This window comes from Oncorhynchus mykiss, chromosome 7 (assembly GCF_057628025.1).
Source record: "Oncorhynchus mykiss isolate SJ-2025 chromosome 7, ASM5762802v1, whole genome shotgun sequence".
NCBI classification, from domain to species: Eukaryota; Metazoa; Chordata; class Actinopteri; order Salmoniformes; family Salmonidae; genus Oncorhynchus; species Oncorhynchus mykiss.
In genome coordinates this window covers 52,642,633-52,669,275 of record NC_143028.1, presented here as the reverse complement: position 1 = coordinate 52,669,275, position 26,643 = coordinate 52,642,633, and the positions used below count along the sequence as shown (strand labels likewise).

The following is a 26,643-nucleotide window of genomic DNA, read 5'->3' as shown; positions in this document are numbered from 1 at the left end:
CTTCAGCTTGGAGTGATTTTATTGTGATGAGTTTGTTTGTTGGCACTTTATACGGATCAATCTGCCCTGGTGAGCTGGTTGTCATGGACTCAAACAAACAGGCATTGTAGTCAAAGATCCTTGATCAACATTAATATCTTCCAGATACACAACTGTTCCCTCATTTTCAAATCCACTTGATTGATGCATGTGCATTCAACCCTATACATAATCCTAATAGTTATAAATAATGCACTTCGATATGTGCTATTTCTAGTTTGTTACAAGTATACTGAACAAAAATAAGACCCAACATGTAAAGTGTTGGTCCCATGAGCTGAAATAAAAGATCCAAGAAAATGTCCATACACACAAAAAGCTTATTTCTCTCAAATTGGGAACACATTTGTTTACGTCCCTGTTACTGAGCATTTCCCTTGAGCGCTGCTCAGTGCTCAGTTACCCCCAGATATGAGGGAGGTGGGTAGAGAGGGCTGTCTATGACTCATCTCCTGCTGTAGCTGCTCCTTCAGAGTGGACACCTGTGGGACAGACAGAGAGGGTCAGGGACTGACACACAGACATTCATGGTTTGTCTTCTCGCCCTTTAACCTTTCACCTTGTGCGTGTACATACCTGCTCCTCAAGGCCTTTGACACGGTGGCGGTGGGCTCTGTCCCGGGCAGCCAGAATCCTTTCTAACTCCCTCTGGGTGACCCTCAGCTTCTCTGCCTCACGCAGCACCTCATCATGCTGGAGGACAGAGCTCTCACTCTCACTGTGGGACTGCTCCATCTCAGCCAGCTGGGCCTGGATACACAGAGAGACATAGAAACAGATAGAGAGGAGTGTTAATCACTGGGCCACAGAAACACCAAGTCAGAGACTTAGGGTAAGAGTAGTTTTCTAGGTGCTAACAAGAGGTATGTCAACAATACATGGCATAGTAGTTCGGGGATACAGAATAAAAAATATGTCTGTGCTGATTATGTCTATATCCGCCTGCAAATACAGGACTAGTAAAGGTCTGTTAATACAGGACTAGTAAAGGTCTGTTAATACAGGACTAGTAAAGGTCTGTTAATATAGGACTAGTAAAGATCTGTTAATACAGGACTAGTAAAGGTCTGTTAATACAGGACTAGTAAAGATCTGTTAATACAGGACTAGTAAAGGTCTGTTAATACAGGACTAGTAAAGGTCTGTTAATACAGGACTAGTAAAGGTCTGTTAATACAGGACTAGTAAAGGTCTGTTAATACAGGACTAGTAAAGGTATGTTAATACAGGACTAGTAAAGGTATGTTAATACAGGACTAGTAAAGGTCTGTTAATACAGGACTAGTAAAGATCTGTTAATACAGGACTAGTAAAGGTCTGTTAATACAGGACTAGTAAAGGTCTGTTAATACAGGACTAGTAAAGATCTGTTAATACAGGACTAGTAAAGGTCTGTTAATACAGGACTAGTAAAGGTATGTTAATACAGGACTAGTAAAGGTCTGTTAATACAGGACTAGTAAAGATCTGTTAATACAGGACTAGTAAAGGTATGTTAATACAGGACTAGTAAAGGTCCACTAATACAGGGCTAGTAAAGGTCTGTTAATACAGGACTGGTAATACAGGACTAGTAATACAGGACTAGTAAAGGTCTGTTAATACAGGACTAGTAAAGGTATGTTAATACAGGACTAGTAAAGGTCTGTTAATACAGGACTAGTAAAGGTCTGTTAATACAGGACTAGTAAAGGTCTGTTAATACAGGACTAGTAAAGGTCTGTTAATACACGACTAGTAAAGGCCTGTTAATACAGGACTAGTAAAGATCTGTTAATACAGGACTAGTAAAGGTCCACTAATACAGGGCTAGTAAAGGTCTGTTAATAGAGGACTAGTAATACAGGACTAGTAATACAGGACTAGTAATACAGGACTAGTAAAGGTCTGTTAATACAGGACTAGTAAAGGTCCACTAATACAGGGCTAGTAAAGGTCTGTTAATACAGGACTAGTAATACAGGACTAGTAATACAAGACTAGTAATACAGGACTAGTAAAGGTCTGTTAATACAGGACTAGTAAAGGTCTGTTAATACAGGACTAGTAATACAGGACTAATAATACAGGACTAGTAAAGGACTGTTAATACAGGACTAGTAAAGGTCTGTTAATACAGGACTAGTAAAGGTCTGTTAATACAGGACTAGTAAAGGTCTGTTAATACAGGACTAGTAAAGGTCCACTAATACAGGACTAGTAAAGGTCTGTTAATACAGGACTAGTAAAGGTCTGTTAATACAGGACTAGTAAAGGTCCACTAATACAGGACTAGTAAAGGTCTGTTAATACAGGACTAGTAAAGGTCTGTTAATACAGGACTAGTAAATACAGGACTAGTAAAGGTCTGTTAATACAGGACTAGTAAAGGTCTGTTAATACAGGACTAGTAAAGGTCTGTTAATACAGGACTAGTAAAGGTCCAGTGTTACAGACGTCTATATACGTCTGTTAATACAGGACTAGTAAAGGTCTGTTAATACAGGACTAGTAATACAGGACTAGTAAAGGCCTGTTAATACAGGACTAGTAAAGGTCTGTTAATACAGGACTAGTAAAGGTCTGTTAATACAGGACTAGTAATACAAGACTAGTAATACAGGACTAGTAAAGGTCTGTTAATACAGGACTAGTAAAGGTCTGTTAATACAGGACTAGTAAAGGTCTGTTAATACAGGACTAGTAAAAGTCTGTTAATACAGGACTAGTAAAGGTCTGTTAATACAGGACTAGTAAAGATCTGTTAATACAGGACTAGTAAAGGTATGTTAATACAGGACTAGTAAAGGTCTGTTAATACAGGACTAGTAAAGGTCTGTTAATACAGGACTAGTAAAGGTCTGTTAATACAGGACTAGTAAATGTCAGTTAATACAGGACTAGTAAAGGTCTGTTAATACAGGACTAGTAAAGGTCTGTTAATACAGGACTAGAAAAGGTCTGTTAATACAGGACTAGTAAAGGTCTGTTAATACAGGACTAGTAATGCAGGACTAGTAATACAGGACTAGTAAAGGTCTGTTAATACAGGACTAGTAAAGGTCTGTTAATACAGGACTAGTAATACAGGACTAGTAATACAGGACTAGTAAAGGTCTGTTAATACAGGACTAGTAAAGATCTGTTAATACAGGACTAGTAATACAGGACTAGTAATACAGGACTAGTAAAGGTCTGTTAATACAGGACTAGTAAAGATCTGTTAATACAGGACTAGTAATACAGGACTAGTAAAGGTCTGTTAATACAGGACTAGTAAAGGTCTGTTAATACAGGACAAGTAATACAGGACTAGTAATACAGGACTAGTAATGGTCTGTTAATACAGGACTAGTAAAGGTCTGTTAATACAGGACTAGTAATACAGGACTAATAATACAGGACTAATAATACAGGACTAGTAAAGGTCTGTTAATACAGGACTAGTAAAGTTATGTTAATACAGGACTAGTAAAGGTCTGTTAATACAGGACTAGTAATACAGGACTAATAATACAGGACTAATAATACAGGACTAGTAAAGGCCTGTTAATACATGACTAGTAAAGGTATGTTAATACAGGACTAGTAAAGGTATGTTAATGCAGGACTAGTAAAGGTCTGTTAATACAGGACTAGTAAAGGTATGTTAATACAGGACTAGTAAAGGTATGTTAATGCAGGACTAGTAAAGGTCCAGTGTTACAGACGTCTATATACGTCTGTTAATACAGGACTAGTAAAGGTCTGTTAATACAGGACTAGTAATACAGGACTAGTAAAGGTCTGTTAATACAGGACTAGTAAAGGTCTGTTAATACATGACTAGTAAAGGTCTGTTAATACAGGACTAGTATAGGTAATCTAATACAGGACTAGTAAAGGTCTGTTAATACAGGACTAGTAAAGGTCTGTTAATACAGGACTAGTAAAGGTCTGTTAATACAGGACTAGTAAAGGTATGTTAATACAGGACTAGTAAAGGTCTGTTAATACAGGACTAGTAAAGGTCTGTTAATACAGGACTAGTAAAGGTCTGTTAATACAGGACTAGTAAAGGTCTGTTAATACAGGACTAGTAAAGGTCTGTTAATACAGGACTAGTAATACAGGACTAATAATACAGGACTAGTAAAGGTCTGTTAATACAGGACTAGTAATACAGGACTAATAATACAGGACTAGTAAAGGCCTGTTAATACAGGACTAGTAAAGGGACAGGGAATGACTTACAGTGCCGTGTGAAAGTATTCGGCCCCCTTGAACTTTGCGACCTTTTGCCACATTTCAGGCTTCAAACATAAAGATATAAAACTGTATTTTTTTGTGAAGAATCAACAACAAGAAGGCAGTGAATGTTCCTGAGTGGCCAAGTTGAAGTTTTCACTTAAATCTAATTGAAAATCTATGGCAATACTTGACAATACCTGTCTACCAATGATCAGCAACCAATTTGACAGAACTTGAAGAATGTTTAAAATAGTAATGGGCAAATGTTGCACAGTCCAGGTGTGGAAAGCTTTTAGAGACTTAACCAGAAAGACTCACAGCTGTAATCTGTCAAGTGTGCTCCCTCTCCGGCCTCTAGGTCACCAGCCTGCTTGTTACCATGGTTACGCACATCTTTGCATTATGACACTCACCTGGACCCCATCACTTCCCTGATTACCTTCCCTATATACAGTGCCTTGCGAAAGTATTCGGCCCCCTTGAACTTTGCGACCTTTTGCCACATTTCAGGCTTCAAACATAAAGATATAAAACTGTATTTTTTTGTGAAGAATCAACAACAAGTGGGACACAATCATGAAGTGGAACGACATTTATTGGATATTTCAAACTTTTTTAACAAATCAAAAACTGAAAAATTGGGCGTGCAAAATTATTCAGCCCCCTTAAGTTAATACTTTGTAGCGCCACCTTTTGCTGCGATTACAGCTGTAAGTCGCTTGGGGTATGTCTCTATCAGTTTTGCACATCGAGAGACTGAAATTTTTTCCCATTCCTCCTTGCAAAACAGCTCGAGCTCAGTGAGGTTGGATGGAGAGCATTTGTGAACAGCAGTTTTCAGTTCTTTCCACAGATTCTCGATTGGATTCAGGTCTGGACTTTGACTTGGCCATTCTAACACCTGGATATGTTTATTTTTGAACCATTCCATTGTAGATTTTGCTTTATGTTTTGGATCATTGTCTTGTTGGAAGACAAATCTCCGTCCCAGTCTCAGGTCTTTTGCAGACTCCATCAGGTTTTCTTCCAGAATGGTCCTGTATTTGGCTCCATCCATCTTCCCATCAATTTTAACCATCTTCCCTGTCCCTGCTGAAGAAAAGCAGGCCCAAACCATGATGCTGCCACCACCATGTTTGACAGTGGGGATGGTGTGTTCAGCTGTGTTGCTTTTACGCCAAATATAACGTTTTGCATTGTTGCCAAAAAGTTCAATTTTGGTTTCATCTGACCAGAGCAACTTCTTCCACATGTTTGGTGTGTCTCCCAGGTGGCTTGTGGCAAACTTTAACCTGTCTACGATACTGGTTCCCAATTGGGAATCAACCCTCCCACGTTCAGCTGAAACGGTGGCGCATGGAACGCAAAAATATTCTTAAAAATATTTAACCTCCACACATTAACAAGTCCAATAGCTCAAATGAAAGATAAACACCTTGTTCATCTAGCCAGCAAGTCAGATTTCTAAAATGTTTTACGGCGAAAACATAGCACATATATATGTAAAACCACCACCAGACACAGCTCATTTGAATAGCCAAAACATGCAATCAACAAACGCAGGATTAAAAAATAAATCGCTCACTAACCTTTTGAAAATCTTCATCAGATGACAGTAATATGACATGTTACACAGTACATATTTTTTTTTTTCAATAATATGCCATTTATATCCATAAATGTCCATTTACAGTGAGTTCACGTTCAGAAATTACTCAAAAATGCCCGCAGGAAATCTATGTAGCGCGGCAAGATAACGTAAATAGACATCATAAACTTTGACTAAATATACATGTTCTACATATAGTTAGAAAGATACACTGCTTCTTTATGCAACCGCTGTGTTAGATTTATTTTTAACGTTACAGAAATCGCACACTATTCTATATGCTGAGACGGCGCTCAGTTCCAAGCTACATTTCTACGTAATGTTGGAGTCAACAGAAACACAGATTTAAGCATAAATATTCCCTTACCTTCGATGGTCTTCGTTCAGAATGTTCTGGAAGGCTTCATACTTACCCAATACATCGTTTGGTTTCAAGTCTTGCGTCTTTGTATTAGCTACTGCTAATAACATCAGCTGAAATGCACCCAAAACGTCCTCTGGTCCGGAAAAGTTGCGCATCAAAACTTCAAAATTACATATTATATGTCGACTAAACAGGTCAAACTAAGTGCAGAAGCAAGCTTTATGATGTTTTAGACACGCAAAACAAACTTCAATTCAATCGGCCATCGTCTGCCCTTCTCTTGAGTGCTGGAACAAAGGAATGGCTGGGACCAATTCGCGCCCATACGCACAGCCTATTCTCTCGTGGCACGCACTAATTTCACTCCCATAGGGTCAATTCTCGCGGGATTTGAACGATTCAAAGCTCTACTGAAAGAGGACATCTAGCGGAAGAGATAGAAAGTGTCCCCAGAATCATAACTGGTTGGGAAGGGTGGGGGCCATGACGTCAAAGTTGCTCCAACTTTCATGGCCACAAAAACTAGTTTGGAAGAATGCCTGCCCTGTGAGTTCTGCTATACTTACAGACATAATTCCAACGGTTTTATAATCTTTAGAGTGTTTTCTATCCAATAATACTTTTTATTTGCATATATTAGCAATTTTTGACAGATTTTTTTTCCAGTTTACTAGGGGTACCCAATCTCTCTATGTCTGCCATATCCTTAACAGGTTTTAAACAACACTTTTTATGGATATCTTTAAGAAATGGCTTTCTTCTTGCCACTCGTCCATAAAGGCCAGATTTGTGCAATATACGACTGATTGTTGTCCTATGGACAGAGTCTCCCACCTCAGCTGTAGATCTCTGCAGTTCATCCAGAGTGATCATGGGCCTCTTGGCTGCATCTCTGATCAGTCTTCTCCTTGTATGAGCTGAAAGTTTAGAGGGACGGCCAGGTCTTGGTAGATTTGCAGTGGTCTGATACTCCTTCCATTTCAATATTATCGCTTGCACAGTGCTCCTTGGGATGTTTAAAGCTTGGGAAATCTTTTTGTATCCAAATCCGGCTTTAAACTTCTTCACAACAGTATCTCGGACCTGCCTGGTGTGTTCCTTGTTCTTCATGATGCTCTCTGCGCTTTTAACGGACCTCTGAGACTATCACAGTGCAGGTGCATTTATACGGAGACTTGATTACACACAGGTGGATTGTATTTATCATCATTAGTCATTTAGGTCAACATTGGATCATTCAGAGATCCTCACTGAACTTCTGGAGAGAGTTTGCTGCACTGAAAGTAATTTTGCACGCCCAATTTTTCAGTTTTTGATTTGTTAAAAAAGTTTGAAATATCCAATAAATGTCGTTCCACTTCATGATTGTGTCCCACTTGTTGTTGATTCTTCACAAAAAAATACAGTTTTATATCTTTATGTTTGAAGCCTGAAATGTGGCAAAAGGTCGCAAAGTTCAAGGGGGCCGAATACTTTCGCAAGGCACTGTATTTCTATGTGAAAACTGAAACGGTCTATTCATTCCTTTTCCATTTTAGTAGATGCTCTTATCTAGAGAAACATAGCAGTGAGTGCATATATTTTCATACTTGTCCCCCGTGGGAATCGAACCCACAACACTAGCATTGCAAACGCCATGCTCTAGCCACATTGCAAGCACCATGCTCTAGCCACATTGCAAGCACCATGCTCTAGCCACATTGCAAGCACCATGCTCTAGCCACATTGCAAGCACCATGCTCTAGCCACATTGCAAGCACCATGCTCTAGCCACATTGCAAGCACCATGCTCTAGCTACATCATCACAAACCATTGATGTACTCCATTACTGTACTGTTTTTCTTCATGGTGATGGAAAGTCTACAGGTACAAACCTAGATGACCAGCCTATGTACATTTACATTGTGTAAAAGTGGTTTATAAGGAAGTTAAATTAATACTGCACAAAAAGTTGTTGTTTTCCATGTTATTTGATCAAGAAAAATCTGTAATTTGATGTGGATGTTTTGTGTCTTTGTTCATAACTTTGCAACTTTTGATGTAAATGTTTGAGGACAGGTTTTTTTTGGTTCTTTCTGTATTCCATTAGAATGACATCACAGAGAAAGGGACAGGGTTATGTTCTTTCTGTATTCCATTAGAATGACATCACAGAGAAAGGGACAGGGTTATGTTCTTTCTGTATTCCATTAGAATGACATCACAGAGAAAGGGACAGGGTTATGTTCTTTCTGTATTCCATTAGAATGACATCACAGAGAAAGGGACAGGGTTATGTTCTTTCTGTATTCCATTAGAATGACATCACAGAGAAAGGGACAGGGTTATGTTCTTTCTGTATTCCATTAGAATGACATCACAGAGAAAGGGACAGGGTTATGTTCTTTCTGTATTCCATTAGAATGACATCACAGAGAAAGGGACTGGGAAACAACTCTTACAATTCCAACTATTTAACAAAGTCTCCACAGTAAAATACTATTCAACAGTGGCCTACTAGCTAGGCCACATCATGTCATTTATGTACAAAATGTATGTCAAGGATGATGTGCACGTTGTTATAAAACTTCAGTCGTAACAGACACCATCAGGGTCCAGACCAAGGACAAACAAGCCAAACAATTCTGCTTAACTGCTCAACATTAGACATCTAACTAGCAGCCATTTGGTAGTGATTCCAACACACGCCTGCATGGGGTTTCATTTGGCTGGCTTTGAAGTGAACACGACCCCCGGAGCTCAGGGAATAACAGACAGGCTCTCTGGGAGGGTCAAACTAATGAAGAGGAAAGTACAATAATCTGCAACAAAAGCACCATCTCACCTGACTAACCCCCTCACTTATCTGTACAGAGAATTTCAGACAAACTACAAAGTAGAAATTATCCTGGTCTTCTATTATAGCAATGACTAGACAAACACCGGACATTGAGACACTCGCCATGGAAAATGTTATTTTCTTTCTTACATCCACCAACTTCTCCTTTCACAAAGCAGCCAAATAAAACATGTACACCAACATCAGCCAATCGCCTCAGTGAATGAGGGGTTTACTGGTGGTTGGGGGAGGGGTTGATTTTTATCTTACAATCATATGCTATGGGACTTGACTTTGATGAATGCTTTGTATTATCAAATTGAGTTTGACCCCAGTAAAATACTAATGTGTGCGCCGAGGAAAAATGTAATGTAAATTATTGTTTCATTACCACATTGACCCACACAGAACCAACCAACTAAATAAAGGTCAAGTTAATAACTAACGCCTGACTCCATCATTAATTATGCTAATTTAGCAGGGGAAATACGATGACTCACATGTTGAGGAAACACTCAGCCACATCTCATGACAGTCACTGTCACCTTACTGCTACCCCCTGAAGTAAAGTTCACCTTTCTTTGCCTTTCTCTACAGTTTACATTCTCCCTACTAGTCCTTGCCCACCTGTAGCAGTGCTATCTGTCTCTGTGCGTTCTGCAGCTCCTGCTCGGCAGTGGTGAGGGAGCGATCCAGGAGGCCCTTCTCTGCAGACAGACGCATGCTACCCTCCTCAGTCTTCAGCTTCTGACGCTCCACCTGACAAGAGACAGTCCCAAACGGTCACAATCACCTCAGTACCACTCAAAGGTTAGAGTCCATTTCATATTTAATTCAGTCAATTCCGCATTTTAATAGAAAATTAGATTTGGCATTTTAGTCACTTAGCAGACACTTATCCAGAGCGACTTAGAATTAGTGAGCATCTCAAGATAGTGAGAAAACCACCTATTACAGTCGTAGGAAGTACATTATCCCCTCAAAAAAGTAGTTACATTATCCCCTCAAAAAAGTAGTTACATTTTCCCCTCAATAAAGTAGTTAAATTTTCCCCTCAATAAAGTAGTTAAATTTTCCCTCAATAAAGTCAGTGCTAGTGTAACAGTATAGCTTCTGTCCCTCTACTCATCCCTACCTAGGCTCGAACCAGGGACCCTCTGCACACATCGACAACAGCCACCCTCGAAGCACCGTTACCCATTGCGCCACAAAAGCCACGGCCCTCGCAGAACAAGGGGAACAACTACTTCAAGGTCTCAGAGCGTGTGACGTCACCGATTGAAACGCTATTAGCACGCACCACCGCTAACTAGCTAGCCATTTCACATCGGATACACTTGTAAGAAAAGACAAGTGCCGTGGGATTTATTTCAGATACTCTTTGAAGAGGTAGGGTTTCAGACGTTTTTGAAAATGGGTAGGGACTCCGCTGTCCTGACGTTAGGGGGAACCTCGTTCCACCATTGGGGTGCCAGGACATAAAATAGCCTTGACTGTGCGGAGTGGGAGTTGACCCCCTGTAGGGGGGGGCGGGCCAAGAGACCAGAGGTGGCAGAACAGAGCACTCGGTTGGGGTGTAGGGTTTGAGCATAGCCTAAAGGTAGGAAGGGGCAGTTTGCCTTGCTGCTCCTTAGGCAAGCACCAAGGTTTTGAAGCGGATGCGAGCTTCGACTGGAAGCCAGTGGAGTGTGCGGCGGAGTGGGGTGACATGGGACAACTTGGGAAGGTTGAACACCAGGCGGGCTGCGGCATTCGGGATAACTTGTAGTGGTTTGATGGCACAAGCGGGGAACCCAGCCAACAGTGAGTTGCAGTAGTCTACACGGGAGATGACAAGTGCCTGGATTAGGACCTGCACCACTTCCTGTGTGAGGAAAGGTCGTACTTTACAGATATTGTAAAGCATGAATCTACAGGAGCGAGTCAATGCATTGATGATGTTTACAGAGAACGACAGGGGGGTGGGTGCAAGTCAATATTAGGAAGGTGTTAATATTTCCAGACTCTGTGTATATTCCTGATGGCTGTTGTGTTTGGTGTTTATCTCACGGTCTTGTCTTCGTCTCACCTTGTCCAGTGTATTTCTCAATGCATTTTTGTCCTTCTCCAGGCGGACAGCCTGTCTCTCCGCATCTTTCTTCTCGGTCTCCAGCACGGCCACGGCCCTCTGCAGCCCCCGCAGCCTCTCCTCTGCAGCCGCTCTCTCTGCCTGGGCTGACTGGGCACTGTGCTGGGCCTCTGTCAGACTGGTGGACCGTTGACGCAGGGCCTACAGGACAGACAGGGTGAAGGAACAGCTACACAGATGAGAATCAGGCCTATGTCTCTTTCTCTCTCGCTCTTTTTCTCCATTTCAATTCTTTACATGCCCCCGCTATGTCTTTACCCCTATCCTTCAGGTAATGATTATGTATGGGTAAAAGTCTCTCTCACACACCTCCTGTGTGTGGGCCAGCTCTGCCTCCAGCTCTCCTCGTCTCAGCTCGCTCTGGGTCAGCTCAGTCTGAAGGCTCTGCACTCGCTCAGTGAGGGCCACCATGCCTCTCTTCCCCTCCGCCAGGGAGGCCCGCGCTACATCCACTCGTTCCTGAACACAGCAACACTCCATTCACTGCTCATTACAATTTGCTGTAATCCTATTTAAATTACAGGGATGAACCTTGACAACAAACACTTGAAATTCATCCCTACTGTCCCATCAATGGTTCCTCTCCGCCCACCTGTAGATGCCTGCGGTCCTGCTCGGCCAGCCCCAGGGTCTTCTGCAGTGCGACCAGGCGCCCCTGGGTGGCGCTGTGGGCAGCCGTGGCCTCCTGGAGGCTCTGTGAAAGGTTCTGGGTCTTCTCTCTGAGACAGGCCTCTCCTTCATGGACTTTAGACAGAGCTTGGCTCAGCCTTTCCACCTCTCTCTGGAGCGACGTCACACGGCTCTCCCCCTCCGACACCTGGGACAGATCCACAACACAGTGTGTATTAGTGCTTTGAGTGTGTATACGGTTTAAGTGTATTCCCATTTGATTCTGGTTAAATCTCAGCATAACCTGCCTCTATCAGGGATGTATCTGTTCATAGACATGTGGGTAAGAGTGTCCATCCAGTGTGCTACCTGTTTGAGTAGTACGTCATGGCGCTCCTGGGTGGTCTGGCTCTCAGCCTCCCTGTCCCCGAGGCTCAGTTTGAGTCTATGCAGCTCCCCCTCCAGGCTGCGTCTCCCCAGCTCCACCCTGGTCCCTCGGGCCTCGGCAGTCTCCAGGGCCTCCTGCAGTCTCCTCCGCTCAGCCTCCAGACGCACCTCGCCCGCACGCTGCTTACTCAACTGGTCCTACAGGGAGGAGGGCGAGAAAGAGGAGAGAGTGAGAGAGACAATGTGAGAGAGAAAGATCTGAAACTGGCAGTCACATGTCAAAGCCAGCCAGTCCATACAGATACAGTATGTGACAGTCTGACAGCAGAAAGGCTGCTTGTCTAATGAGAGGGCTAGAGACTAGAGCAGCCATACTCAACGACTACATTGATTTTGTTGAGTCACTCAGGTACACATAAGACATGGCAAAGTGTAGAATTGCAGGAAATTTGCTTTAAAACTGCAAAAATGTTTCTCCACCAACAAGAGAGGTGTGAACAGTTTGGGGGTCGCATGGGTCACGTTGTGGGGGTTTGTTACTAAGCCAAGTAATGACTATATCCATCCGGACCTATGTAATTTAGGGAATGTGTGTGACTGGACTTTCTCAAATAGTAGTTGAGTACCCCTGCTGTAGAGAGCTATAGAACTAGACATGAGGGCAAACACAGACACTCCACAAACACTCTCACAGAGAGGCCAGACAGACATAAACACACAGCTGGCCACATCCCTCCCTCCTTCTCTCAACTCCCTCTAATGCTCAAATCCCCCCCTCTTTTTCTAACCAAATTTAACCCCTCTCTTTCCAGCAACAGAAAGCATTCACCTGACCATTTGATTTGGACCCTCTAACTATAATCATAAATTCTCTCTCATAAGCAGAGAGCACTTTTCTTGTGTTTCCTAGGGTTGTGTGAGGGCTGGACATATGGAGTTGCTTTGGCCAGAGATATGACATGAAGTTGTGTTTAATTACTCAGTGTTTCTGTGGCATCTGTTGTTATGACAGTCACCGTCAGTTTTCTGCTCCCACCTAATGCTTCCTGCAGGGTCACCATACGACAGTGTTGGCAGGTCAGTGTGCAGCATTGTGTTAGCAGACACAAGAATCCTAGTCAGAGAAGTTCTTCCACATACAATACAGTAAATATGTGTTTATGTGAGTTCAGGTGTGAGTTTCAGTCTCTGCAATATGTGTACCTGTGTGTGTTTCCTCTCCGTCTCTGCAGTCTGCAGGGCTCTCTCCAGAACCTTGACTCTGTCAGTGAGGGCCCTCCTCTCCCTCTCTCCCCTCCTCACCGTCTCCTCCTGCTGCTGGAGCATGGCCTGGGTGGAGCTCAGACGCCCGTCAACACCACGCTTACCTGGACGGAAACACACAGACAGTCACAACACTGGAGCATTCACAGACAAGGTCTATATGCCAATGTGTGCATAATGTGAGCCCGTCCTGGGCCATTGGATGGCTGTGAATGACTTCACTGTGTAATTGACTCTCTTGGCCCTCTTAAGGTTTGTGTGCGTGCCCGTGTGCATGTGTGTGTGGCTCACCCTCCTGGCACTCCTGCAGTGTGTTGTGTAGCTGAGAAAGGTGGTTCTGGGCGGAGTCTCTCTCCCCCGTCATCTCCTCCAGCACACTCTGTAACGCCCCCAACTGGCAGCGAGCCTCGTCCTGAAAACAACATGAAACACAGTTCAACAACCCCGTCATGCACTGACAGACCATTTCTATCATATAAATTCACATTTCAGAGATTTATTGTATAATTGTTTAGCACAGAGAAATCACTTAGTCTTAATATATGTTAATATATGTGTCTGACGGAATGGTAAATAACATTTCAAATCTATATGTTTATATGATACTGGACTGACATGCATCATGTCTACAGTACCCTGTCTCTCCGAGAGTCTCGGAGCTCCTGGAGGAAGTCTCTGAGGCCGCAGCGCAGCGTCTCAGGGTCCAGCTCAGGCAGAGGCATGGGGAGGGGCGTGTCACCCTGTTCTGGGGAGATCTGCCTCGAGCAGCCCAATGTGTTGTCAGGGGTCGAACCTCCAAAATCTGGAAGAAAAAATGACAATCAGTGTAATTCCTCAAGTATAACTCCAATCCCATCAAGTATTCTACAGGACTTTGTTAGTCTCTGTAAATACAATACATTACAGCCTGCTTTCACACTGATGTTTGGCAAGGGTTCGCCCTCACCTTTAGGGGGCGACAGTGAGCAGCGTAGGGGCGAGAGGCTACGGTGACGTGTGATGCTGCTGTGGGATGCTGCTGGGGAGCTCCCCCTGGGGCTCCTGCCCCAGTTGGCACTGCTCCGGCCTCCCACTCCGATGCCCAGTGTACGGGTCAGCGCCGACTGCAGGCTGCCCAGGCGGAACTCCAGCTCCCTGCGTCCGGCCTCGGACCGGGCCAGCTCTGCCTCGGTGGCTGCCAGGCGGCCCTGGGCCTCGCTGAGCTGCAGGCTAGACAGGGTGAGGGAGTCCTGGGCTGTCTGGGCCCGCAGGGACAGGTTCCTGGCCTCATCCTGGAGCTTCTTCTCACAGCCCCGGGCCTCCTGCAGCTGGGCCGTCAGCTCCCTCTCACAACCCCGACATCCTGACTCTGACTCTGTCAGACGCCTCTGGAGGATGGACAGCTGGAGGGAGGAGAAAGAGAGGGAGCAAAGAGGGAGGGATAGAGATTGAAAGAGAGGTGCAGCAGAAAGGGATGTGTAGAGGGAGGTTGATTAAGTTTTATGTTTAACCAAGCCTAAACTCTCACTCTACACCCTCCTCAATGTCTTCCACCATCCTCACCTCTTTCTTGATGGAGGTCATGGCTGTGTCAGCCTCGACCAGCTTCTGTTTGAGAGAGACCATCGCCCTCCCTCTCTCCTCCTCTCTCTGCTCCTCCAGGGAGAGACGTGTCTGCAGCTCAGCCACCTCCTTCCCTTTCTGTTCCTTCTCTCCATCAAGCACCTTCACCTGATGGAGTGATCGGATGGAGGACAAGTTATAGACTATGTCTAAGCCAAAGTCTGGAGTTTTTCCTGGTAAGATCACGTGGATAGCAAAAACTCAATGCCTAGTCAAGTTATTTAGAGTGTTCCATTGCATTTAAGGTAAACCGATAAATGTAAAATTATACAAATATTATTTCAGAGATGTGACCGTGTGTGTGAAGGACCTGTCTGCGTATCTCCTGCAGCTCTCTCCGGGCCTCCAGTCGTGACCTCTCGACCTCTCTCAAACAGCTGCGGAGTTCAGCCACCTCTCTCTGGGCGGACGACAGGCTCTCCTCCAGAACAGCCAGCCGCTGCTCCTTCTCCTCACACTGACGCTTCACACTGACACACACACAATATTAGTACTGCAACTACTGCAGTGAGAGTTCGGTCAAACTAAAATGTCAAACATTACACACTTTTGTATCGATGCTTTCTTTCGGATTTACGACCCAACAGTGACACTAGAACTGAACATGTGGGAGGTGTGCAGCCAAGCTCTACCTGATTCTTTCAGTATCTGCACTTCTCAGTGTCTCTCTCAGTTGGGCATTTGATAGGCTGAGAGTGTCTCTCTCCTTGGTGACATCACAGAGGGTGCGCCGTAGCTCCACCCCGTCCCTTCTGTACCCCTCTCCAGTGTCCCGGGTTTGGTTGAGGCGCCTTTCCATCTCCATTATGTCCCGCCTCACCTGGTCTCGGCTCTCCTCACTGGCTGAGAGAGAAGCTCTGCACTCCTCCAACTGGAAGAGGAAGTTAGGGAGAGTGGTGAAGAAATGTTGAACCAGAAATGGTCACCGGCTCCATCCCTGACTCTAACCATCCCTAACCTCTTTGAGTGCAATGTCCGTGTGTGTCTGTAGGTCAGTGCAGTTCTCCTGCAGCCTGTGTAGCTCCCGATCATGAACACTGTCAGCATCCTCCAGCTGAGAGCGAAGCTCCAGTAACTCAATGGTCAGAGCTCCCACTGAGGCCTATAGACAAAAGTCAGGGAGACGTTTGAGTTTGGACACATACATGTTTAGCCTTTTAATGTAATTTAGAACAATTCAGGATAGTACAGAACGGGCACAGAGTTCTAAAGCGGTCTAGAATTACCCTCTCCTGGTCTTTGTAATGAGCTGCCTCTCTGGCTAGTCTGTCCAGCTCCAGGGCTGCAGTACCCAGCTCTTCTAGCAGGATGGACACTCTCTCAGACAGCACAGCCTTCTCTGCTTCCTTCAGGGACAGCATCTGACAGAGGGCAATAGAAAGGGCCTCTAGAACTGGGCATATGGATCACAATCTCATGAAGGTAGTTATATCTTATCACTATTTACTCTGCACTTCATTACAAAGTCTGATCTCTATTACATGGTGTCTGTCTGGTCTCTCAGATGTGACTGACCTGTTGTTTCTCTGTCTCTGCCTGTAGCAGACTCTGGTCTCTGTTGTGCTGCAGACTCCTCACTTCATCTCTCAGGTCTTCCCGGTCTCTCTCGGCTCTGAGGAGCTGCTCTTCGGCCTCCTGTCTGACTCGGCGTAGTGCCCCCTCCTGTTCAGACTCCAGACTGTGACGCAGGGCCTCCTGGAGAACAAACACACTCCGTTGTTGATGTTCATTGTAAGGCCCTGACAAGCCCAAATAAAGAACACGAACAACTGAGTAGAATCAAGACACACATTCGGGCAAAAGAAAGAAAAATAACTATAATGCTAATAGTACTGGATACAAGTAAAACCATCCATACAATACTCTTACTGCTAGAGAAGAAACCTCTCCAAACAGACCTAGACAGTTTAGTAACACTACTGTAGGCCGTCACTGTAAATAAGAATTCTACAGAGTCTGAGAACCCCCATCCCCCCGCACCTTCTCAGCGGTCAGTCTCTCTGCCTCCTCCTGGTGGTCAGTGATGGCAGTGCGTAGGGCCTGCTGGAACTCCTGCTGGTTGCTGCTCAGGGCCTGGCTCAGAGCCTCTCTCTCCCTCTCACTCTGTGCCAGTGCATTCTCCCCATCAGCACGCACACGCCTCAGCTCCGCTACACAGGACAATAGGGGACATGATGAGCAGTTTCACACTGGTGTTCAGACAGTCATGTAATGGCTATAGCATCATTTCTCCTCAACTCCTTTTCACTAACACTTGATCTGGTTTCCCCTAGTTCTTTTGATGTTCTATGGCTTCATCAATGCTCCTCAATATTTCATTCTAACATATCAATACCTCCGTCTTCCTTGTTGATGCGCTCTCTGCCACACTGCCACTACCATCTTGTTTTCACTCATTTGGTTCCTCCTCCTGTCCTCTCTCTCTCTCTCCATTTCTCACCAGTGTTTGTCTCACAGCGCAGACGCAGGCTCTGGATCTCTGTCTCCAGCTGCTCTCTGCAAGACTCCAGCTGCACCAGCTGCTGCTGCTCCTCAAACAGGCTGGTCTCCAGGGCCTCCCGCTCCGACCTGCAGGGGCACGACACACACATTAGGGACCAATTCTTCAACACACACACACACACACACGTGCACACACACAGATCTCACCTGAATGTGGCCAGCTCCTCAGTCAGGTTGGTGTTCTCTCTCTCTGACGCAGTCAGCTGGACCACCAGCCTCGCCCTCTCTCGAGCCAGCTCCACTCTGCCCCGCCCTACTTCCTCCAGGGCCACACCTTGCCTCTGTTCCTCACCCCGGGCCATGCCCAACTCCACCCCCAGAGAGCTCACCTCGCCACACAACTGTCAGCAGAAATACACAGGTACATGCAGTAAAACTGTACACATTTACAGACATATTCAATGGAACAATAAGGTTTCAGAACTCAGTGATGATCATGCTTTGTTAATTACTGAAGCTCTTTCTTGCTGAGAAGACACATTATCATATGCCACTTTCCCATTCAGAGTGGAGACTCATCATTTACCTGAGTGACTTTGTCCTGCAGCTTCACTCTATCTGCCCGGAGACTCTGAAACTCCGCCTCCATTCCCACCCTGCTCAGCTCGGACTCTTGCAGTGATTGGTGGAGGGCGAGGCGGGCGGTGTCCAGCTCTAGTCTGTCCTGCTCCACTCGGACCAGCTCATCTCTGATGGTCAGCTTCTCCTGCTCCGCCTCACGCTTCTGGGCCTGCAGATGGGCCTTCTCCTCCTCCAGCTGAGAGACAGACAGAGAGAGAGAAACATGGACACGTATGAGAGTGTGAACGGGCGAGGAAGGCCTAAATTGAAGAGGTCCAGGAAGGCATACCATGATACCTATCCTATAGAATAGGCCAGAGAGATGCTTTGTTTTGATGGTTACTCTTGCTTCAGTCCTATATGACTTCACCCACAAGTGTTAGTCACATGTTGATCAAGGTGTTGGTCCCACTGTGTCTTACCTGGCAGATGATGGAGTTGAGGTCAGACTTGTCCTGGGCCAGGCCCTCGTTCATGCTGCCCATCTTGGCCAGAGAGTCTTGGAGGGCAGCCTCCTCAGAGTGAAGCTTATTGACCAGCAGAGAGAGCTCTGTATGACTGCTCTCAGCCTGTGGTAGAGAGGAGAAAACATACAGGACAGAGAGAGGATGGGTGAAATTTTAAGGGATGAACTTTCAAGGAGTGGAAGTCAAAGGAGGAACAAATGGTAACATCCAAACAAGAGGATCCAGAGAGTTTGAGTGATATCATCCGTGTCTGTCTGTGTGTCTTACCCGGTTCAGAGCCTCAGTGAGCTGGGCCTTCTCCCCCTCCAGCAGCTGCTTCTCTACCTCCGCCTGGTGGTGGGTCTCTCTCACTACAGACAGCTCCCCTCGCTGGACAGACGCCCGGCTCTCACTCTGCTCCCACTGCTTCTGACTGTGGGGTCAGGGACAGCGTTAGACACAGAGACATGCCCACAGGGTTTGTTTTCCATTCACTCACCCTATCAATGACAATTGGTTTCGCTGATCTCTTCTCTCACTCACACTCGTTCGGTCTCAGCCTTGGCTCGGTCTCTGTCCTGCAGTACGGCCTCCTTCTCCTCTCTCTCGTGATCCCGCTCTCTCTGGGCCGACGTCACGGCCTGCTGCAGCTTTTCACAGTCCATTTGCAGGATCTGGGCCTTGATCAGAGCTGTGTGGGCTGCCTTCTCCACAGCCATCTTCTCGCTGAGAGGACAGACACACAGACACAGAGGACAACAGGACATGGTGATTAGAGATTTCTGTAAAACTGTATGAAAGGATAGATGTGCGCTTCCTCAAAATAAATTGAACTGCTAGTGCTTATAATATATGTAGCATTAGCTACTCCTCTCTCCATGCACACGAAGGCCTGTTCTTTAACCAGTGCCCTGAGGGAAGACAGTTCCTGGTGCTAAAGGGTTTTCCCATCACCCAAGTTGTTTTATAAGTCTGCTTGCGGACTCTCCTGGTTGTACCTAGCCAGTGTGTCTCTGTCTTGTTTCAGACGTTCTCTCTCTCTCTGCGTGGTGTCTTTTTCTATCTGAAATCCATCCCTCTCTCCCTGCAGGGTCCGACTGCGCTGCTCTGCCTCTCGCTTGGCTGACTCCGCCTCTGCGAGCTGTCTGCGCAGTGTCTGCAATGATGAATGGGCAGAGGACAGGCACCCCCGGACCTCCTGTGGACCAGAGAGAGAGGATAGAGTGGGACACTGAACACTGGATGCTGAAAGTGATACAGAGGAATTAAGAGACAAGACAACTTTTATAGGAAATGTTTGTATAGGAAAGTTGGACAATGTAACATTGTAATAAAGCAGGCTAGAAGAAGCTTCAATTCCCAATCCCAGGGAATGACTACAGTAAAACCACTTAGATAGTAGAAGATGTGTTAATGTGTCCAGCTGCAGCAGAGGGACAGGGTACCTGCAGCTGGAGATGTCTGCTGTTGACAGCAGAGCGCAGGGCAGACAGGCTGGCTTCTGGGACGGGTGCCAACAAGGAGTAGCGTCTGGGAGAGATGGATCGCCGTGATGACGAGGAGCGGTGAGGGGAGGAGCCACGGAGCAGAGCCAATAGAGGAGCTCCGGTGTTCTCCTGGTCTGCCTCTGATGACGAGTCCCCATCGGACAGGACAGTCTAGGGAGGGGTTTAAATGTGGAGGTTGGTCAAAGTTTGCTGTGTGTGTGTGTATATGTGTGTGTGCGCGTGCATAAGTGAGAGACTGCTGTACCTGTGCGATGTCTCTCAGTGTGTCCAGCAGTGTTTCAGTATGAGCTCTCATCACCTGCATGTCTGTCTCATCGTTGCCATTCTGCTCCTGTAGGAGGATAGAACCATAGTGAGGGGTATGATGGCTAATGGCTACAGGGAGTTTCTATGCTGGGGTCACACAGGCCAATCTCACCTCCAGTCTCCTGGTCAGAGAGGCCATGTCTCTGTCTCTCTCCTCAGTCTGCCCCTTCAGCCTCTCCCACTCTTGCACTGCATCTGACAGTCTGACCACACACACGCACGCACACACACACACACACACACACACACACACACACACACACACACACGCACCATTGAATCTCTAAGATGCACATTACACTTCACCCTCTTGATTTACCGTCACCGGACAGACCAGGCTGCCACTCAGTAAACACAGAGAGACAGACAGTGTCAGAGTCCCATAGGGCTCTGGTCAAAAGTAGTGTTCTATGTAGGGTGCCATTTGAGACACTGCCAATGACTGAGCAGAGTGTTCAACTCTGTCCCTGACCTGGCGTTGAGCTCGGCCCTCTCTGCGTCTGTCCTGGTCTGCAGGCTCATCATCTCGGCCACCCGTTCTCTGAGCTGCAGCTCCAGCTGCCCCCGCAGCGCCACCTCCCGCTCCAGAGCCAGGGCCGCCCCTCCCTCCCGGTTGCGCATCGTGGAGGACAGGCCGGAGCAGGATGACTGGATAGAGTGGGAGGTCTGTACCAGCTCGTTACGCATGTCAGACAGGTCTCTGGCAGGGGGGGAAAGGGGCCGAGGGCGAAATATGAAAGAATACAAATTCCATAGAGCACAAATGTCGTGGCAACTTCACAATATAAAATGAGGTGCATTTGTGCAGTTTGTTGTTCTGACCTCTCTGTAGCGCTCTTCAGCTCAGACACCTGCCTAAGGAAGCCCACCACCTGTCGCCATAGGCACAGTAGACGACTGTGCTCACTGCTGAAATAACTGTGGAAAGACTAAGAGAGAAATTGTGAAATGGCATGTGACAGAAAATAAGAAAAGTGTTTCTTATTTAAAAAATTAAAACAGCCATCTGCAAAAACCCATTTCTAATACCCACCTCCTCCTCCCTCCTCCAATCAGACTCCCTCTGCTCCAGCTCCTCCCTGGATTTAGACCAATCAGCAGTGAGCCTGCGTATGTCCTGGCTGAGTGCCTCATTGGCGTGTCCTGCCTGCTCCAACTGCTCTCTCAGCATGGCGTTCACTGCAGACAGACTGCTGCTCCTGTGGAGCATAACACGGCATTGCATCAATTGCATTGAATTCTGTATGCCATTATTTTCATTACTGATTGGCCCAGGCAGATTACAATCACTAACCTTTGCTGTTCCTCCTCCAACCGGATAAGAGCATTTTCCAAGTCGCAGCATGGATCCACCTCTTCTCCGCGGTGACTGTTGCTGGACAGATCACAACGACCCTAAAGAGAAATAAGAATCACAGTTACGCATCCGATGTGAATTGTAGATTAACTCAATGCTGTAACTAAATGCATGGTTAGTTGTTTCAGAATGTCTCCATAGTGGTGTAGAGCAGTACGAACACTCAGTCTGTGCTGCTCCAGCTCCGAGGACTTCTCCACTAGAGTCTGCTCTAGATCTCCACACCTCTTCTTGTACTGCAGGACCTGGAGGGGAGGACACAGTGAGGTGATCTGCTCTCTGACTGGTGACATAATATAGATTACATTAGATAAGCAGCGTCAGTTCCTATTTGTCATCATAAAATGTTTAATTCTTAGTAGGAGAGTATGTAAGGCAGTGATGTCATACAGGAAGACATCTATGAGGTTCATGAACTCACTTCCCAAATTAAAACCATAAAAAAAACACAGCCATTACCTGTTTTGTGTTCATTTGTGTGTTCTTCAATAAAAAATAAAGTAAATAAAAAACAAAAAAACACGCCATTAGGCTCAACCTGTTAACAAGGTTGGCAGACAATTACAGACTTACAAATAAACTAGTAAAACACTCTTTACCCTCCAAATGAAATGGAGGTGAACGGAAACAAATACATCATACCTTGGCCTGCAGCTTCTGCACCAGCTGAGCCTGTCTCTGCTGGCCCTCCTGGTAGGCTGTGAGTTTACGCTTGTAGGCCGCCTGCTCCTCATCCAGACGCCGGCGCAGGTCCACGTTCTGCTGAGCCAGGCTGCGAGACTCTGGTGAATCCTGCTCCCCGTCACCCGTCTCCAGGCAGAGCGCATGCTCTAGCTACGTAGATTAAAACACATAACAGAGAGGTTGAGGGGGTGATGTGGCACAGGGGGAGTCACACTGTAACCCCTGTTGCTTACTGTTTTTCTTCGGGACTGCAAGCTATGCTATGTGGTCAGACCTAGAAAGTCAAATAAGATATGCTGAAATGTTTTACCATAATTCTTTCCTTGGGTCCAGCTCAGCCCCCCCACCAACACCACCCATTACCGTGTGTTTGAACAATAAACCTTAAGTGTTTGACAGTAGAATTAGGTTGTCTGATATTAGGTCTCACTGTTCCTTTTCACTTATGATTTGCATGAGATATGTTACGGGTCTCGTTTCCATCCCCTCTAGACTGCAGGGCCAAAGGGATTCGTAACAGAGAGCAACACACACATTATAGCAAGAGAGCAGGGAGGGGCGATAAAGTAAGCTGCGTGCCTTCATAGGCTATTGTAAAAGTGATGTCAATATTAGAGGTCGACCGATTATGATTTTTCAATGCCGATACCGATTACTGGAGGACCAAAAAAGCCGATACCGATTAATCGGACGATTTTTTACATGTATTTGTAATAATGACAATTACAACAATACTGAATGAACACTTATTTTAACTTCATATAATATAATACATCAATAAAATCAATTTAGCCTCAAATAAATAATGAAACATGTTCAATTTGGTTTAAATAAGGCAAAAACAAAGTGTTGGAGAAGAAAGTAAAAGTGCAATATGTGCCATGTAAGAAAGCTAACGTTTAAGTTCCTTGCTCAGGACATGAGAACATATGAAATCTGGTGGTCCTTTTAACATGAGTCTTCAATATTCCCAGGTAAGAAGTTTTAGGTTGTAGTTATTATAGGAATTATAGGACTATTTCTCTCTATACCATTTGTATTTCATTAACCTTTGACTATTGGATGTTCTTATAGGCACTTTAGTATTGCCAGTGTAACAGTATAGCTTCCGTCCCTCTACTCGTCCCTACCTGGGATCAAACCAGGAACACAACGACAACGACAACAGCCACCCTCAAAGCAGCGTTACCCATGCAGAGCAAAGGGAACAACTACTCCAAGTCTCAGAGCGAGTGACGTTTGAAACGCTATTAGCGCGCACTCCGCTAACTAGCTAGCCATTTAACATTGGTTACATGAGCCTAATCTCAGGAGTTGATAGGCTTGAAGTCATAAACAGCACAATGCTTGACGCACAACGAAGAGCTGCTGGCAAAACGCACGAAAATGCTGTTTGAATGAATGCTTATGCGCCTGCTGCTGTCTACCATCGCTCAGTTAGACTGCTCTATCAAATCCTAGACTTACTTATAACATAATAACACACCGAAATACGAGCCTTAGGTCATTAATATGGTCGAATACGGAAACTATCATCTCGAAAACAAGACGTTTATTCTTTCAGTGAAATACGGAACCGTTCCGTATTTTATCTAAGGGGCGGCATCCATTAGTCTAAATATTACTGTTACATTGCACAACCTTCAATGTTATGTCATAATTACATAAAATTCTGGCAAATTATGCGGCCCAAACAGTTGCATATACACTGACTCAGCGTGCAATGAACGCAAGAGAATATGTACATAAAGATATGAATAAGTGATGGTACAGAACGGCATAGGCAAGATGCAGTAGATGGTATCGAGTACAGTATATACATATGAGATGGGTAATGTAGGCTATGTAAACAAAGTGGCATAGTTAAAGTGGCTAGTGATACATGTATTACAAGATGCAGTAGATGATATAGAGTACAGTATATACATATACATATGAGATGAGTAATGTAGGGTCAGGGACTAAGGGGAGACTGGCTCATAATAATGGCCGGAACGGAGCTCATTTAAAAAAATATAATCACTAATTTAAAAATATATAATATTTTCATTTAACCTTTATTTAACCTTTATTTATGCATTTTAACTGTAGGCTAGCCAAATCATTGTCACCATGAAGAAAACTGATTAAAGATAACATGGTAGATATTTCCTGTTTGTGTTTTGGCTAATAATCTTTGATGTTCACCCGCATTTAGTAAGGCTAAATTCTAACGCCATACTAATGAGTCTCCCCCTCTAGCCTGACCCCCCTCTGTTCCCCACTAAAGCCCCTGTTTACAATCACCAGGGGTGACAAACGCCATAGCAACATGCCACTTCACTTCATTCCTGTCCCCGTAACCAAGGAGACGGACAAAATTCTCCAGAGCAGACAAAGAAAATAATGAAAGGAACATTGGGAATGGTGTAAATTGGTATTTGTTATATGTGCCTGTCAAATGTCCCTTTGACTGTGGCCTGCTTGGTCTTTACAGTGCCAGGTGTATGGCAACTCAACCTACTATTCCTTTACGGGAAAGATTAGAGACCACAATGGTGGGTGAAACATTTAAACCCACCACATATATGGCCTCTCGAAGCCAGGTTAGTGTTGTAATACAACCAGTCCAAACTAATAATTAAGAAGAGAACTCACTAACTAATCCCCACCAAATGCCTCAATTCTCTCTCTCTCAACCTCCATTTTGTTATGTGCTTTACATCCAATCCTGTTATCTTTTCCTGGACAATCTAATTGTATATATTTTACTTACTGGTCTTCTTCCTCCTCTTCTCTGTCTCTTACCCTCTCGCTGATTGCGCTGTATTTGATAGCCAGCTCATGGCGGTCCGCCTTGCTATGGGCCAGCAGGTCTTCCAGCCTTCCCAGCTCTACCTGCAGCACCCGGTTCTCCTCTTGGACAGACATCACTGAGAACCTGGTTCCTGGTGCTGGGGTGGGGTGGGGAGAGAGAGTGCCAGACAACCAATCGTGTTAATGAAGAGCACAGCGCTTTGTTCAATATTCAGGACACTATAATATCACAGATGCATTCAAAGTAGAGTAATCTGATGGTTGGATACTCACAGCTCTCGTTGAGGTTCTTGGTGACAATCTCTCGTACCCGTGCAGGTAGACACGTAGTTGGGTCTTCTGGGGAGGCACCTCGGACCGTCAGCCTCTTCTCCTCAGACAGCACACTCTCCTCCACCCTCTGGCAGGGAGACAAAGACATAGTTATAGTTAATCTCCTCGGAGACAGACTAAAACTAAGGGCCCTGCAGATCACAGTACCATGAGGACAGGTGGCTTCTCAGCAGTCACTCCTGTCTACCAGAGAGCTGTATTCAGAATAGAACACTGACCTCACACTCTGCAGAGCACGCATACATACACTTTCATAACACAGAGAGCAGATTTCATGGCATCTCTGTCGAAGTGTCAAACCATCAGCATCCACAGCGAAGACGTCTATTGTAATTACAACGAGGCTACATACTTATAACATATTGGGTAGCCTATTGATATTTATATAAAGCTTTACAATAAATTATTTACAGAAGAATATCAATACATGCTAAAAAACAACGATAAATAGAAGTGCAATCGTGCACGAGCCATGACATGACCTGTATTACAGATTCCAATTTGGAACCCGAGCTGTAATTTTCCGTGTCGCTCATAGAGAAACGGTTGATTTGAATCCAAAAACAGCAAGAAAGAGACGAAAAATAAACGTTCCGCTCCAGTCCCGTGCGCTGGTAGCGTTTTCAAATAGGATTAACCGTTCGATTTAGATCAAAATTAACGGATGCACGCGGTTAAATGCGTATCTAAATGAACGACACACTAGCAACTATAAAACAAAAAATATGCCTGCTGTACAGAAAGTTGTGAGTTTGTTGGAATCTCAGGATTTCTCCCACGTCCCACAGGTGCGTCCTGCTCCATCCTGTCGGAGAAAGATTGAGGACAAGGGGATTAGCAGACTGTAAATCCCCCCTCCCTCCTCCACGAGGAGAGCTTTCAATTACTATTCTTCGCCTAGCCACCCTTGCAGTTTAATTAGATAGCCATGTCCTTCATAAGATAGTTACACTCAATTACAATGAAACAAAATACACAGTATTATTGGATTAAAAATGAGCTGCACATGTTGATGATATCAACTAAATCAATGCAGGATATTTGTAGGGCACACAATAATATAATTTATTTCACAGACCCTGCGCGATGAGTTCTGAAGTTTTTTAACAAGGCTGTCTGTG

The 26,643-nt window shown here is 45.1% G+C and overlaps 1 protein-coding gene across 2 annotated transcripts; it reads right to left on the bottom strand.

Moving 5' to 3' along the window:
* Position 1: 1 nt before the first annotated feature.
* Positions 2–26,394, bottom strand: LOC110528060 (uncharacterized). 2 transcript variants are annotated; one of them, XM_036983614.2, is made up of 38 exons: positions 26,005–26,343; positions 25,463–25,589; positions 25,181–25,326; positions 22,352–22,543; positions 22,169–22,192; positions 21,871–21,954; positions 21,647–21,747; positions 21,386–21,551; positions 21,175–21,281; positions 20,825–21,052; positions 20,465–20,555; positions 20,291–20,377; positions 19,984–20,196; positions 19,537–19,736; positions 19,082–19,264; positions 18,827–18,971; positions 18,515–18,661; positions 18,058–18,288; positions 17,679–17,872; positions 17,470–17,597; positions 17,010–17,179; positions 16,545–16,724; positions 16,256–16,390; positions 15,988–16,131; positions 15,662–15,900; positions 15,340–15,499; positions 14,970–15,137; positions 14,374–14,809; positions 14,063–14,229; positions 13,719–13,839; positions 13,368–13,531; positions 12,147–12,362; positions 11,761–11,985; positions 11,478–11,627; positions 11,109–11,309; positions 9,668–9,799; positions 616–789; positions 2–521 (listed from the first exon to the last, which is right to left on the bottom strand). In XM_036983614.2, the coding sequence occupies exons 1-38, from the start codon at positions 26,056–26,058 to the stop codon at positions 435–437; spliced, it is 6,117 nt and encodes a 2,038-aa protein (XP_036839509.2). In that variant the 5' UTR covers positions 26,059–26,343; the 3' UTR covers positions 2–434. The 2 variants fall into 2 exon arrangements, with proteins under 2 accessions (XP_036839509.2, XP_036839510.2); XM_036983615.2 differs by lacking the exon at positions 22,169–22,192 and having other exon boundaries at positions 26,005–26,394.
* Between the last annotated feature and the right edge of the window lie 249 nt (positions 26,395–26,643).